This window comes from Mercenaria mercenaria, chromosome 15, assembly GCF_021730395.1.
Source record: "Mercenaria mercenaria strain notata chromosome 15, MADL_Memer_1, whole genome shotgun sequence".
Taxonomy (NCBI): Eukaryota; Metazoa; Mollusca; class Bivalvia; order Venerida; family Veneridae; genus Mercenaria; species Mercenaria mercenaria.
The window spans coordinates 67,169,103-67,185,445 of NC_069375.1; the positions used below are offsets into that span (position 1 = coordinate 67,169,103).

The window sequence follows — 16,343 nt, forward strand, 5'->3', positions numbered from 1 at the left end:
AAGTTTGATATTTGGTCGTCTAAACTCAAAAACTAGGTCACCAGGTCAAATCAAAGGAAAAGCTTGTTAACTCTGTAGTGGCCACATTTATGACCATATCTTAATAAAACTTTGTCAGAATTTTAATCTTGATGATCTATAGGCCAAGTTAAATCTAGTTTAGGTAGGATTAAAAGTAGGTCACTAGGTCAGATCAAAGGAACAGCTTGTTAACACTCCAGAGGCCACATTTATGACTGCATCTTCATGAAACTTAATCAGAATGTTAATCTTGATGATCTTTCAGTCAAGTTTGAATCTGGGTCATGTGGGGTCAAAAACTAGGTCACCAAGTCAAATCAAAGGAAAAGCTAGTTAACTCTTTAGAGGCTACATTTATGATTATATCTTTATGTAACTTGGTCAGAATGTTGATCTTGATGATCTTTATGTCAATATGTCAGGTGAGTGATACAGGACCATCATGGCCCCTCTTGTTTATTTGTTCTTGTTGCAAGAGAAATTGTACATTTTAGAATACAGATTACAGCAAGTCACATTTTCTTTATTTTGACAATACTTATTTCAAAGCGTGACAAAAGCATCCAGTACTGTTATTAAAAGTTGTTATTCACAGTTCAGCTATATTTCATGTATGGATAAAAAATTTTTGTGATCTGTGATCATTATAAATGTGTATACAGATAAAACTTAAACATGTGAACAGTTTATTCAATAAATAAAGTGTAATGCAAGTCTTTGTGATGTGTATATAAAAACAAAATTAGGATTTGTTTTACGGAGTAATTTCAGAATTACAATTAACACAAATAGAAAAAGCCAAGCCTGCACAAGAAGGCTAATATGTCTCCCTAGACTGAGCTCTTAACCTGCGGTGGTGCAAATAGATTGTTAATGTGTGTCTGTCTGTTAAGTCTTGTTAACAGTGAGTTGCAATCTAGTAACTTTTCAGTTTGTATGATTTTTAGCTTACCTGAAGCACAGTGTGAGCTGTTGTGATCACCTTAAATCTGTCATTGTGCTTCTCAACAATTTGCCTGTTATTAAACACCCTAGTAGACAGTTTTTGGTTGCGGGTTCTGACAATCATGTAGCATCTTTATTTGATTCCAAATCACATCCAAAGGAATTTGTTCATGTGCTACACAAAGTAGTCCCATTCATCAACAATGCGGATGAATTATCAATGATCAAGCAGTTCTTATTTCTAACCATTCACACTAGCCATTTAGATTATATAAGATCTGTCAATGATCAGGTATTCCAGCCCATGGTTACATCACTGACCTCCAGCTGTTCATGTAAGGTCAGGCAGAGTTTATCTTAGATATAAGGCACATTAGTATTTGTTTCTTGTACATGTATATTTATAGACTGGCATTTAAAATGAAAATAACTCTACCAAAACCCGCAACCATCAGACATCTCGAGGCTTTGATTTTAAATGTTGAAGGGATGAGTTGAAGTCTGATCGATTCCCGATTGAGGCAGTGCCTTATTTCATATTAAAGTTTTAAAATGTTTATAATGGTGACATCTACTTGATTCATCGATATACTCTTTCCAGTTTTGTGTATGACAATCTATGAGTCTTTGACGAAAAATACTAACGAAGTAGTCAGTATCTCCAACATCATGTGAAACCCAAACATAACCAAAACCAAACAAAAATAGTAAGTGTTTGAGCTGAGTAGCCCAGGTGATTCTGCCTACGTTATCTAAAGATTTTAGCATATAATAACACCGTTTAGGGTATCTTGAATTATCCATCCGTATAAGTTTACACCAATACTTAACACAGTTTGAATAATAGGTTATACATATTGGTAGTCTGCCACATTCTCCCAAAACAATTAAATTATTCGTTGAGTTTTTTACTCCAAGAAATTTTTTACAAAACTTAGTATGTATGGTTTCTATTTCTGGCGAATATTTATATCCCCAAATCTGAGATCCATAGCAGAGTACTGGTTTTACCATAGCATCAAATAACTGAAACAACTGTTTAATGCTAAAATATCCAAATGGCCTTTGATAGTTATACATAGCATATATCGACTGTTGTGCCTGTGACGCTAACTTTTCTTTAGCTGCTGTCGAAGATAAGGTCGGCGTAAATAAGATGCCCATATACTTATAAACAGTCGTAACGCTAACTAATTGGCCACGGAAAAACCGTCTTTCATTAATTCTTAAGGGTCCACCATTTCGAAATACAATTATTTCAGTTTTACTGAGGTTAACTTCCATTCCTGTTGAATTACAAAATTGTAAATACGTTGAGTTGTTGTTGTAACTTAAATACAGTTTCTGCACAATTTGCAATGTCATCTGCAAACATCAGACATAATATATCAGGTATTGAATTGTCGATAAAAATACCTGAATTACATTTTTCGCGCAGTAAGGAGGATAATTGATCAATAAATAAGGAAAAAATCACAGGACTACTTATGTCCCCTTGTCTTGTATCAATGTTACAAGGAAAATAATCCGTCACTCTCCCCGTTAATGTCTTAACACAAGATTGTAAATTTTGATACATTTGAGCAAGGATCCTGAGAAAATTACCGTTTACACCTTTAGATTGTAAACTTTCAAATAACTTTTTATGGTTAAACTTATCAAAAGCTTTCTTGAAGTCGACATATAGGCAGTAAAAACGACCACCAGATCTAGACAAGTATTTCTGAGCCATGGCTTGTAAACAAAACACGTTATCAATGGCAGAATAACCACGTCTAAAACCTGCTTGGGCTTCATCAATTTTTTTGTTGTTTTCAGCCCACGAATATAAACGTGAGTTCATGATATTAGAAAAGTTTTTGTACATTGTGGTAGTTATAGATATACCTCTATAATTGCTCGGATCATTAAGGGCTCCTGACTTATGTATTGGACAGATTATACTTTGACCCCAAGAAGTAGGGAAACTCCCACTCATGAATATCTTGTTAAATAGAACGCATAGTACATGAGCTATTATATCATCTGTATACTTATAAAATTCTGCATTCAATCCGTCGTTACCTGGGCTTTTGCCGATTGCTAATTTTAAAATGGAGCTTCTAGTTTCCTCTAAGGTAATTTCAGAATTTAGAAATTGATCGCGGGGACCCTCATCATTAATAACAATGGCTTCTGCAGACTCATCAAATAACAGGCTACTGAAATATGTAAACCATTCATTTGCTGAAACAGTTAAACTATTTACGCTCTGATTGGGTCTAGATTTCTTCAGTACTTTCCATAACTGATTGATGTTATTACAACATTCAACGAGTTTAATGCGTTCTCTACTTTGAAAAGCATACTTTTTCTGATTTACAGCATTTTTGAAAATACTTTTCCTCTCTTTATAACATTCAAGGTCTTGATTACAGTTTGTTGCTCTAAACTGACGCAGAGCCCTATATTTACTGAGTTTTAATATTTCGCACTCCTCATCCCACCATTTTGGTTGAGTTACTGATAATGTAGTATTGCTAGATTTAGAATACACTCGCATATGTGATGCTGCTTCTTGATATACATTAGTTAATGTACCAACTGCTCTATTTATGTCTGTATTTATAAGATTGAGAAAGGAGTCTCGGTGCTGTTCAAAAAGATTATTAAAAACAGTGAAAAAAGTATGGCTCTTATTAGAATCCCATTTAAATTTCGGAAATATCATTCCAGATGTACTCTCTGAGACCAATGTTTGTGTTTCATTATGACTGTATATACTAAAGTGTAATCTACAGGCTACGGGAAAATGGTCCGATTCATCCCTTTCCAAGACATCGAAATATGAAACATGATTAAAAAGATCTTCACATGCTATCATATAGTCTACCACGCTAGCTCCATCCCCAGATAAACAAGTAAAATTACCTTGAGAATCATCAAAACGACCATTTAAAACATGCATGTCGTGGGTACAGCAAAAATTTATAAGAGTTCGACCAAAATTATTACACCGATTGTCTTTACTTTGCCTTTGGATATCAAAGAAGCTACTATTATATTCTGTATCACCAAATACATAAAAAAGGTTATCTGCTGGTATATAATCTAAAAGATCCTTAATCCTAGTATTCAAATCCCCAGCCCAGAAAAACATAGCATCAGGAAAACTTAATCGTATATTATCAATATTATCTTGTATTAGAATAATTCCATTTCTTTCATTATCATGATACAATGATGATAATTCTGGTGATACGTATGAAAAGTACATAATAAGATCTTTACAGTCGCTTATCAACGAAAATTTAAATAGCATCACGATACAATCTTTGAATTCTTTTTTAATTCTAGTAATACTAATATGTTGAAACAACGACTCTTTAATAAATACGGATACTCCGCCACTGTTACGAATTGAGTTCTTATTAACCTTCCGGATATTATCAAAATGCACATAATTACTCATACAATGATCGAATTCACCTGTATAACTTGACCAAGTCTCACATAAACATATAATGTCAAAGCCCTTCAAAAAATATTTTAAAGTACAACCCTCAACGTATTTACTAAGTCCTTGAATATTCCAAGTCACAATATTTACATATTGTAAAAAAACAGTCATTGTTTGGAACACAGAAGTCTGCGTATTAGATAATTTTACTAGTATGCGCATAAGCTTTCTAATATAAGCTTAAAATGTATACAGTATGTCGCGGGCTAGTGTTTCTCATTTTTAAACAACAATGTACGATAACGCGCTCTTCAACGGCTTCAGTGCCATTCTGTTAATGACCAACATGGAATATTAGAGTAATATTATTACCAGAATATCAAGCACTTTACATGGTACCCTATTTATCTTAACGTTTGAAGTAACCGTGGCAACACAGTTTTTTAAAGTATCTTATATCTTGTTTTTTATCGTAATTCCTTAGAAAAAAAATGAAACAAAATTTATCTTTCTCGTTTAATGTAGCTTCAAAACATTTTACTTTTAAAGTAAGTAATACATTCATGTTATGTGCATTTATCCAAACATATTTCAAAGCTTAAAATACTTACAGCAGTACCCTTCGTCTGGCAATTTCATGGAAAAGTCATTGTGCTTGCAATTATTATTCTCATGGATAGTGTTAAAATACAGATAAAGTGCTTAAGTTGTGTTCCCTAAATAGACACGTGTCAACACCTTTGAATTTTACATTTAGATATAAAGGTTACGGTATTCGTTTCCATTGAAATATTAATTGAATTCAATAAATCACTATGTTCTTCTGACATTTGAACAATTACAGTTACAGCACAGTTATAATATATAAGTACCAAATTTTCAATGGAAACTTAAAAATAGTTATTATAAATCAAACTGCTCAATTTTTATTTAAAAATGGCCTTAATTAGTAACCTTCAACCCAGCTATATTCCCAAAAACATTCGTTATCATTATCCATTTTCTTACATTCCTCATCAGGCTTGTGCCTATGTATAATTATAATTTAATTAATTATAATTAATTAACAGATTTGAAATAGTTCAAATTAATTAATAATTGAGACAAAAGTCAATTAAAATAATTGTAATTAATAATTAATAATTGTAATTAATTAATTACTCACTCAGATTTGACCAGTTATTGTCAATTAAATCTAATTATTCTTTATTATTGTGCCTCATCTAGCAGTGATCAGTGAATCAGGTAAATAATTAATTATTTTATAAAATAGTTAAGCACATCCCTGTTCCTCATATTAACATTTCGATATAACTACATAAAAACCGCAAAATATTGATCATTATTCAGAGCGAAAGACTCATAAAAATAGTTTGGCAGATAATGGCTCAACTAAAAAAGAAATGCTCAGAATGACGTACTTTTAAGATATAAGCTATTAATTTTGCGCGCTAACTGACACGTAACGTTATGAAGTCGATGACGTCATATTGAGGCAACAATGTTTCGTAGCGTTTCTGCGGTAATTTATTCATTATTTCAGCATTGTTAAATCATTAAGCATCAGATCAGATACAGGTTGATGAATTTATTTCAAAAGAATAGATATACAAACGCAATTATCTTGTCGTAAACGTTGTCGTAAATCGTCAAGTTAGCCTCCGATTGGGCATGCGCACACACAAATGTTAAGGTACACAAGAGCCGGGAAATAACGTCCTTAAAGAGAAATGACGTCATGACGTTTCAAAGACAGTAAGCACAAAGTCTGGGCGTCTTTTTTTTTTCGTTTGTAGCGATACGCTGTGTTTTTTTTTCTACAGTACATTTTTTAAATCAAGAAATATACTATCGCTTGCAGACTAGTATAAAATACCATATTTTCATACACTGTACTTGTAGAAATTATTCTAGAAAAGAATTTATACTTATAATCGACCGTACTAGGTAAAGAAACTGAAGTTTGTTAAAACTAAACCAAGTGCATCGTATAAGCGTAAGTAAATAGAATTTAAGAGGTTTGCAAAGTACAAGAATAAAATTTAACTTTCGTAACTAATAAAATGCAAAAGTTCAACTTGAATATTTACTTAATGGGATAACAATTACCACTGCACCTTTAAGGAAAATATGAGCCATGCCATGAGAAAACCAACATAGTGGGTTTGCGATCAGCATGGATCCAGACCAGCCTGCGCATCCGCGCAGTCTGGTCAGGATCTATGCTGTTCGCTTTTAAAGCCTATTGGAATTGGAGAAACTGTTAGCGAACAGCATGGATCCTGGCCAGACTGCGCGGATGCGCAGGCTGGTCAGGATCCATGCTGGTCGCAAACCCACTATGTTGGTTTTCTCATGGCACGGCTCAAATCATTAAGTGTGCTTAGCCGTAGTATCGAACGAACGTAATAAAATCTGGAAAGTAGATCCCTCGGAAGCACCGAGAACAATGCAAATAGTGAAAATTGCAGACTCGGTTTGATTGAGTCTGTTCATGAGCAGTAATGGGAAGTGCATAGTTGAATCTGGATAGTTGATCCCTCGGAAGCACCGAGAACAATGCAAATAGTGAAAATTGCAGACTCGGTTTGATTGAGTCTGTTCATGAGCAGTAATGGGAAGTGCATAGTTGAATCTGGATAGTTGATCCCTCGGAAGCACCGAGAACAATGCAAATAGTGAAAATTGCAGACTCGGTTTGATTGAGTCTGTTCATGAGCAGTAATGGGAAGTGCATAGTTGAATCTGGATAGTTGATCCCTCGGAAGCACCGAGAACAATGCAAATAGTGAAAATTGCAGACTCGGTTTGATTGAGTCTGTTCATGAGCAGTAATGGGAAGTGCATAGTTGAATCTGGATAGTTGATCCCTCGGAAGCACCGAGAACAATGCAAATTGTGAAAATTGCAGACTCGGTTTGATTGAGTCTGTTCGTGAGCAGTAATTGAAAATGCAACACTGCCAACGCCCCCTAGCACCGGCTTAAGCAGTATTCAATCTTCAAATCTAAATGAGTTGAAATCAATGATCCCGAAGGACCAGAAAATATAACAACACTGAGATGAAGTCGGGGCGACTTTTTACGGCCGCCACACAGCACTTAACACCCGCTGTTGTGAAGTAAATAAAATCTGGAAAGTAGATCGTAAGTCATATCATATCGTTTATGTCTGTATATAGGTGACAAATGTTGAATACCGTTCATATGAAAACCCTGCATTCGGAAGTGCTTCCTGAAGACACTAATCTAGAGTGTGACTAGGTTTCGGACTTCAGTCCTTCATGAATATATGTCCTATTATCTGTTAAACAAGAGGTAATCTTGCTATTTTTGAAATTTTACAACGTTATTTAGACCTTTAGCCTGCTAAATTTCTAAAATCGACTGGTCTATCATTGAGTTTGGGCAATACCATTTATTATTATGAAGGGGTGTTCACTGAAAATTTACTGACTGAATAGTGAACAGTGCAGACCATGATCAGACTGCACGGGTGTATAGGCTGATCTTGGTCTGCACTGGTCGTAAAGGCAGAACACTTGCCGCTAGCAGGCTAAAGGTTAAGGTTCTAGCATTATCAATTAATAAAATTGAAACAGAAATTAAAACTCAGGGCTTAATGTAGTAATTATTATGGAATTATAACAAAGACGATTTGCAAGTAAAAACAGTCTGGGCTTATTTAATTTAAAAACAGATTGTTTGTATCCCATTTGGAATCATTTTATTTAATTGTATCATGATTAACTCAGTGCACAATTTCAATAGGTGGACTTACAACCTCTAGTGAGATCAAGTAATCTGTAATAAAGTTTCTTTCTTCATAATGACACTGATAATTTCTAAGAAAACCCATTTCTCTCTTGTCCTTTAAAATGAATATCTCTGCCATTAAATCCTCTCCAATAGCACTTTCTGAAAACAAGTACAATAACTCTTATCTTTGACTCAAAGATGACAGTCTACTTCAATATGTTGTACTGTATACGCTATTCCTGCCGCTTCATACGTATGATCTTACTTTGACAAAATTGACGTTCAGTTTTAATTAAAGTAAAAGATGTTTATTCTTATTGGGGGAGATATTATAGATCCACGTTTAATCTTTTGTTGAGGGCTAATTTTATAATTCATATACCAGTTCAAATGGCTGCTTTAGTTAACTAAGATAGCGGGCAAACATTTTGAAATAAACTGCACACTGCAGTAATTTCCCAGCAAGAGAAAAAATGGAAATTTTATGTAATGATACAGTATAAAAGTATTAATCATGTTATTCGGCGCAGCCGTATTAAAATCGTTTCTATGACCTACAATGATTTGTGTCACGTGACTAGGTAAGAAAATCAGATAGATCAACGTATAAAAGGTAGTTTTAGCTATAGAACGATTCATGCAACACGCTTTCTAACTAAATGAAAGTGTTCATTTTCTTCACCCTGTATTTTGTGCAACGCTGAGTGAAATGACAAATCCTGAATGACACTGCTTACAGTTTAAAATGTATGTGTCGGTCAGTACATATTTAGTATGACTATTGGTATGTCTAAATAAATGTAGCAAGTATGACTAATAATACAATAAAAGTCACGTTAAAATACAAGTTCTATATATACCAGTTACTAAAATGTTTCTAGTTTCAATTTTTCCCTTGTGTGTTATAACATTCAACTTTTTGACGGAAGCTTTTTTTCTCCACGTCAGATGATTTTAATCCAAAATACAACATTATTAGAACAGACCGAAAAGATCTGGCCGAAACGAAAGTAGGTATCCCGTGTTTGGTTGATTTGCGGAATAATGGTTTTGTGTACATCAGCTGTTTCCGTCACGCGGCCATGGCTTTCTTGTTACGAATAACATCCCATTTATCATTATTTTCCAATTACACTGCGTCGGCCATCTTTTTAAAAACTATATACGGAAGTTTTAATGACATTCAATTAGACATTTAGGCCAGTCGGAAAACGTTTTGTTTCGATCGCCTTAAACGAAACTTACAATTATCTAATGTTACTCCCTAAGAAGGATGGGCTTAGTTGTAAATGTATGGCAAAAGATGCATGTCTATGTTTTATAATATCTAATATTTTATACACCACCGGTGTTCATTGTATATCGGACAAGAATCGTAGAATTCACATTCCGTTTACCTTCCTTTGACATTTTTGTGTTTCATTTGTTAATAGAACAGATGAAGTTCTACACATTAAGATGTCCTAATTATTCAAACGGTCGTTTGGAAATCTATTTAAAGGCCCCGTGAAGCAATTTTAGGACGAAGTAGTGAAAGGTTCTCTCTCGGATACATAAGCATAGCATAGTCACATAAATTTATTACTCTTGCGTTCTTAAAATAATCGAAAGTGTAAAGATCCTGTAAACTATAGTTCGTTGATATGGGCGGGACATATTTTAGCATAGTCTTTTGTATTTCAAAAGATTAAGAGACTTATCAGTCATATATTCTTGAGCTTTAGAAAACTCGCCGTTAAAATAACCTGCGACTAAATATTACTTTATTCTTTGTCCTTCTTTTAATAATACGTTTTATTTTGTTGATGTTTCTTGTACAACGTGTGCTACTCCTTTCAAAAAATATAAAGAAGTCATGTCATTATACTGAAGTGTTCGATTTTTTTCTTAATTATGATTAAGTTCGACATTTTTTCATTAGTTAATCAAAACGTTTTATGGCTTGATGCCAAGTGAATAATATGGCACGCTGACGTAATACAACTAGATCTCATCAATTACCAATTGAGAAAGGCAGATTTATGAATATTGAAAATAAAGTCTAGACATGGACATTTGGGCGATGAGTTTGCCTATATGATTATCTGGCCTCATTTTACCGTTGACGAGAATAAGTATTTAAGCCAGTATTATTTCAAAAAATTCCATAAAGTAGAAATAATTTGTTAAAACTAGCAATATTTTGCAAGAAAATCATGTCACTTTGTACTTAAACAGAAAATCTTTTTTACTTCTCAGTCTCCAGAGAATTTTGCTCACTTTTTATGTTAATTCGTTTGCCATGTCTTACTGTCGAGCGCTGTGCGTTTGCTACGGTTCTATTTTCTCTGGTGCTCGTGTGCCTCTATGGATGGTTGTATGAAGGAATTTAGCTATTATAGTTAAAGGGAGACACATGGGTATCGGCGGGGACGAGACATCCGTGTGTTTTAATTGCAGTATACTTGAATCTTGTCAGTTTAAAATATGTCAGATAATGTTACAGCAAGTGAAAATGCATAAGTTAACCCTTATCCTGCTAAATTTCTATAATGAACTTGTTCTTCTTTCAGTTTCGACAGTACCATTTACTGGTAAAAGGGGTGCATACAAAAACTTTACTGACTGAATAGTGAACAGTGCAGATCATGATCAGACAGCATGGACGTGCAGGCTGATCATGATCTGCACTAGTCGCAAAGGCAGAATCAGTCGTGCACAGCAAGATAAAGGTTAATTAGTCAATGAGGTCAAACTTGCTCGAGTGACTACGTTTAAAATAAGACCACTTGCATTATGGAATCAGTCATGCAGCTCCTTTTTTTGAGATTGTATTAAGGGACCATGTGTACAAAGACACCACTTTGGGCCTTCCATTAGGCGGTCTGTTAGCGCAAACTGTAGCGTAACTGTAACGCATCCAGCTTGCAAACATTTGATGTTATGGGTGAGTCTAGGTTTTCAATGGTATGGAAATTGACCTCTACAAAGATATAGCGTTTTATTAGATAGAAACATTTCAAATATTCTTTTTAAAACAAACAAGATATGAGATTTTTAATGCTTTATTACATTGAAGCAAAGGTTTCCATACACAAACAGCAAAAATTAATCATGAAACAAGGGTATTATATAAAAACTAACAACTAAGCGTTTACAAAATATAGATCTCGTCGGTAAAACGGTCCTGTCGGCATTCCGTCGGGATAGTGAGATGTCGTATTACATCAGCAAATCATGGTCGACTTTATTTCGTATTACTTTGTCGGACGGTCTTAGAACTTTTTAGTATGCTGAAAGTAGAAAAAAAAACATATTTAAGTCAGAGATGATACAAGTTTTATTTTTAAATAATATGTGTACTGTTTTTCATTCTACTTACTCGAGTGACAAGGTTTAAACGTGCGGAACATTAAGCTCACCAAATCAGATATGAACAAGGCGTTTTATCCGTACGTTATGTTTTAGAAATTCATCTCAAGTAAGCATTTGCACATACTAAATACTCGATTTTGCGATTTTATAAAAAAAAGATTAAATGAGATTTTTTTTTATATATAAATAACTGGAAATAAAAATTATTTTACTTAGTCAAAAAAAGTAATAAAATAAGATTATTATTTTCGTTTCAACATATTCAAACCGTACATTTTGTAAGTGCAACACCGCCTCCTACACCGCCTCCTACACCGCCGCCGTATCCGCCTCCGTATCCACCGCCATAACCGCTACCGTAGCCGCCGCCTGAAATGACAGATGAATTTTTTTTTATAAACCTCTCAACTACGGCCTCCGGCTGCAATATTTCTCAAACCAGAATTCAGACCTAATACATTTTTCTAGTTTGCACTGTTTTCAACAGTATTTCAGTCATGTAACGGCGGGCAGTTCCCTGGAATCTGTACCTGTTTTCCGCAAGTAAGGAATAACTTCTCCACGTAGGTGCGGAACGAATGATTTCAGACAAACTGTCTTTTATCAAATCGTCAAGAAGAACATACGCCTCTCGCCGAGGGATCGAACTTACGGTTGATCTGCGCTCTCCTTATTGAGCTAAGCGGGCGGAATGTTTTTGCTGATGTACGACTTCCATACTATCAATTTAATAAGGCAAACTTATAGCTTGTTTTTACTGATTTGCAAAGTTTATATTCCCGTAATTTGTATATATGAAGAACAGCTTCTTTTAACATTCAAGCAGATTGTTTGGATTTGAAAAAAAGAAAAAATGCTGACATATTTATCTTTCACGGTTTGTATTTCTTTTAAAACTGCAGAGCAAATCCTTGTAGACACCAAAACCGTTTTAATGTAAGTGCAATTACATTCGCAATGCAATTGTAATAGCATTTGCAAGTCTCAGCTAATTATCACGTGAATAAATAGCAAAGAATAATGACCAATTCATTCGAGTGCATGACGCTAACGCCAAATGTTGCTGTTTAATTTAAATTGCATTTAAAGCCATAGGAATAATTTTAGATAATTACCCATGCCACCTCCGTATCCTCCACCATAACCACCTCCGTATCCGCCGCCGTATCCGCCTCCCATACCACCGCCGGTGACAATTTTGATAACACCTCCTCCCATACCACCTCCGTAACCACCTTCAAACATTGTCATGATAATAATTATTATCAATAAGCTATGTCGTATTAACTGTTACGAAAATTGCGTTTCGAGTTTAAGGCCACATCCTAAAATGCTGAAAGCTTTGCTTAACCGCACATTTTAATACCACTTTGCTTCAGTATTACCATTGTCTTATTCAGGGTTGGAGTTATTTTTTCCAAAACTGTCACGGTTTTGTTTAATTTATTTTAAATAAAAGTTTCTGTTTCAAATGACTTATAGTAACAACACAAATTTTACTATCAGTCTCAAAGAGTTACGAATTGCACAAGAACGTGTGCTTAACCATTTACAGAGATATAATGTAGTGCATTTAAGAAATGGATTTAAAATAACGTTTCAAGATATAAGTACTAACCACCGTATCCACCTCCATATCCGCCTCCGATACCGCCTCCAATACCGCCGCCGATACCGCCGCCGATACCGCCTCCGTAACCTCCACCATAGCCACCTCCGTATCCACCTCCAATACCGCCTCCGTATTTACCTCCCATACCGCCGCCATAGCCGCCGCCATAGCCACCACCATAGCCGCCACCATAACCGCCTCCTACTCCGCCTCCAATACCACCGGCACTTCCGCCGCCAGATACGATGACAACTCCTCCTCCGGTGCCACCTCCCATGCCGCCTCCGTATCCACCGCCGTAACCACCGCCGTATCCACCGCCATATCCGCCACCGATGCCACCGCCATATTTTCCTCCTCCCATACCGCCTCCGTATCCACCACCGTATCCGCCACCGTATCCGCCTCCGTATCCTCCTCCAATTCCTCCGCCGACACCGCCTCCAATTCCGCCTCCACCGCCAGACACAATGACTACACCTCCCCCGGTGCCTCCACCCATGCCGCCTCCATAGCCACCTCCATATCCACCTCCGTATCCGCCGCCGTAGCCGCCACCGTATCCATAACCGCCTGCAAATATGTATTTATCATTAATTTAATCGCTTTGGCGCTCAATTTCTGATTATAAATTAGAAACTTGATGAGTGATTGCGCTTTGATTCCAGATTTTGTGACCTTGGGATATTTTCTTTTTAGACTTTTAGAACAGATTTCATTTAATCATGTTTTCATTTAGATTTGAACAACAAACTAGTCAGAGGAATCTCTCGGCTAAAATCAGCTCCATCACAGATATAAAATGTAATCTGCGTGCAGCATCACATTTTTAAAATTTCATGAAATAACGTATTTCGCAAACTCCCAAAGTATCAAAATGTAAAAACATACTGTAACAATAGTAGTTTATGGTTCCAGAAAGGATGGTTTATGAAAGTTTCAGTTTAATGTACTTGTATTTATTTAGTTTTCTTCAAAAATGCTCAGTTCTTTATCAAGAATTTTAAGCTCCATGATAATGATCAGGTTGTGTTTTAAACCTACCTTTACCAATGGCCATTGCGGCGCCGAAGAGTGCGAACAGGATAACTGACTTCATTGTTGAGTGATTGTCTGAAAAAAAAAGCAAGACATAAAAGTTACATTTCCTATGCCATATGAAAAATTTTCGTTCCCTTAAATGTGCAAGAATAACATTATGTAAAGGAATCGTGCACATATTTTTCCAGTCTTGTGGCGATGAATTTTGTTGCATGTTTTTCAGTAAATTGCCGAAATACTACAGTGAAATATATCTTGTATTTTCACATTGAAAAATATCAGATATCAAATGTAACAAAATGAATGTTACGAGGAAAGTAGTGTCATCTTCAGGATGAACATATTTACACTCGTCAAGAGCTAGACGACGCTCTTGTACGGCATGATGTTTTTAAGTGTGCATGCGAAGGTTATGAATATGCATGAGTTCTGCAGGGAAGAATTTGTATGACTTGAAGGATACAGTGTTTATTCGCAAAGAACATGTGCATAGTTTTCGATGCACACATTAAAATCTTCTTACTTTTACAGTTAAATGATTTTGACAGAGAAAGTTTTCAAAATACTGATCGTTGTTTTAACGCCACGACATCCATTAGTTAAGTTCTGATACGAGGTATATGTTTGTTTCAAAATGAACGAAATAGTAGAGAATCATAAGTGAGAAGAAGAAAATTTCAAATAAAACTTCAAAGTTATTGTCTAAATATTGCTTTAATACCATGTGTAAACGTATATTTTAAAGTAATGATATAACCCACAGATTTACTTGTTTTCTAAAATTTTAAATATTTTGGCATCTAGCCTTAACATTCTTATAGCATGTGAATAGCCTTAAAAGTCTTAAAAGACACACACACAACTTTCCTTCATATTTTTAAAGTTTAGAAAGTATATATTTATTTGCTGGCAAGTGTAAGTAAAACGTAAAACATCATCATACTAAGCATTCTATTCACTTTGAAAATAAATAAAATAAATAAGCCGCACCATGAGAAAACCAACATAGTGCATTTGCGCAGTCTGGTCAGGATTCATGCTGATCGCTAACGGTTTCTGTAATTGCAATAGGCTTTGAAAGCAAACAGTCTTGATCCATGCTGGTCGCAAATGCACTATGTTGATTTTCTCATGGCGCGGCTCAACTAAACTTTGGAATGTGTTCCACGTGTTGCCATTTTTGTTAATACACAAGTCAAACAGAAAATAAATTGATATAAATGCAATGAGCGTAGATATGATATATATTTTATTAAGTTATATATTACATCGATACACGCTTATCGATAGTCATATTAAAAATTCATTTGAAAAAAAAATATATGAAACTGATACGGCAATGTGGCATTTCGCCAACTTTTCTTTATGATAATTTATACACTGTTTACGGAAATTCATTATATTAGCACAAAAGATATCATTCTTTCATGATTAAAGGTCCTATTTTAAAGGAATTTTCGTTTGTTTATCTTAATTCAAATTAAAAAGAAAAAGAATTAAAAAGCTGAAAACATTTTAAAACAAACCTTATTATCAAAATTTTTAATCAGTTCAAACAATATTAAGAAAACCCCATGTAGCATGAAATTTGAAATTATTTAAACGTTCACTGTTATCTGAAAGTCGAATTAAAATCATTAACTGAATGATATACAATTTTCTAATTATGAAAGAAAAAAAAATGCAAAATTCTCAGCATAAAAAGTTTTCTTTTTTAAAAAAATCATAATAAATTATTTCACTTACCTGTTTGTGTATAGACGAGTATTTGGCGATTGCAGTGAAACTTCAAAAGTGCGAGCCTTTTATAGCAGACCGTTTCAAACATATTGAATTGTCGTAAATCAGTCGTACATGTGAACAGACATTTTTATTACGAAACGTCTAATACAAATCATGTTTTACAGTTTAAACTTTCCTCTTTTATTGCGCCGATTTCCTTTCTAAAACTTAAAAATGGAAGCCCCTTTATGTAATAGCTTGTATTCAGTACATGTTAACTGATCATTAATGACCTAACAATCATTATGTTATGTAAATGTACATGCTGGTTGAGAATTGCATGATTTTAATTGTTTAAAATTTTGATTGACACACTTATATGCAAATGCTAGATTTTTAATCAACCCAACCCAGAGGTTTGTGATGAAACAAAAACTAATCAAGACGTACC

At 34.7% G+C, this 16,343-nt stretch overlaps 1 protein-coding gene across 1 annotated transcript; it reads right to left on the reverse strand.

The window, feature by feature from the left end:
• Window positions 1-11,191: 11,191 nt before the first annotated feature.
• Window positions 11,192-16,013, reverse strand: LOC123562702 (uncharacterized). Its single transcript, XM_045355310.2, has 6 exons — window positions 15,917-16,013; window positions 14,174-14,242; window positions 13,136-13,702; window positions 12,633-12,752; window positions 11,791-11,886; window positions 11,192-11,435 (listed from the first exon to the last, which is right to left on the reverse strand). The coding sequence occupies exons 1-6, from the start codon at window positions 15,996-15,998 to the stop codon at window positions 11,428-11,430; spliced, it is 942 nt and encodes a 313-aa protein (XP_045211245.2). The 5' UTR covers window positions 15,999-16,013; the 3' UTR covers window positions 11,192-11,427.
• Between the last annotated feature and the right edge of the window lie 330 nt (window positions 16,014-16,343).

Coding starts and splice junctions, on each gene's coding strand:
- LOC123562702 (XM_045355310.2), bottom strand. CDS start 15,998: ATGTTTGAAACGGTCTGCTATAAAAGGCTCGCACTTTTGAAGTTTCAC. Junction 14,243..15,916: donor ACTCGTCTATACACAAACAG/GTAAGTGAAATA, acceptor TTTTTTTTTCAG/ACAATCACTCAACAATGAAG. Junction 13,703..14,173: donor CGCAATGGCCATTGGTAAAG/GTAGGTTTAAAA, acceptor ACATATTTGCAG/GCGGTTATGGATACGGTGGC.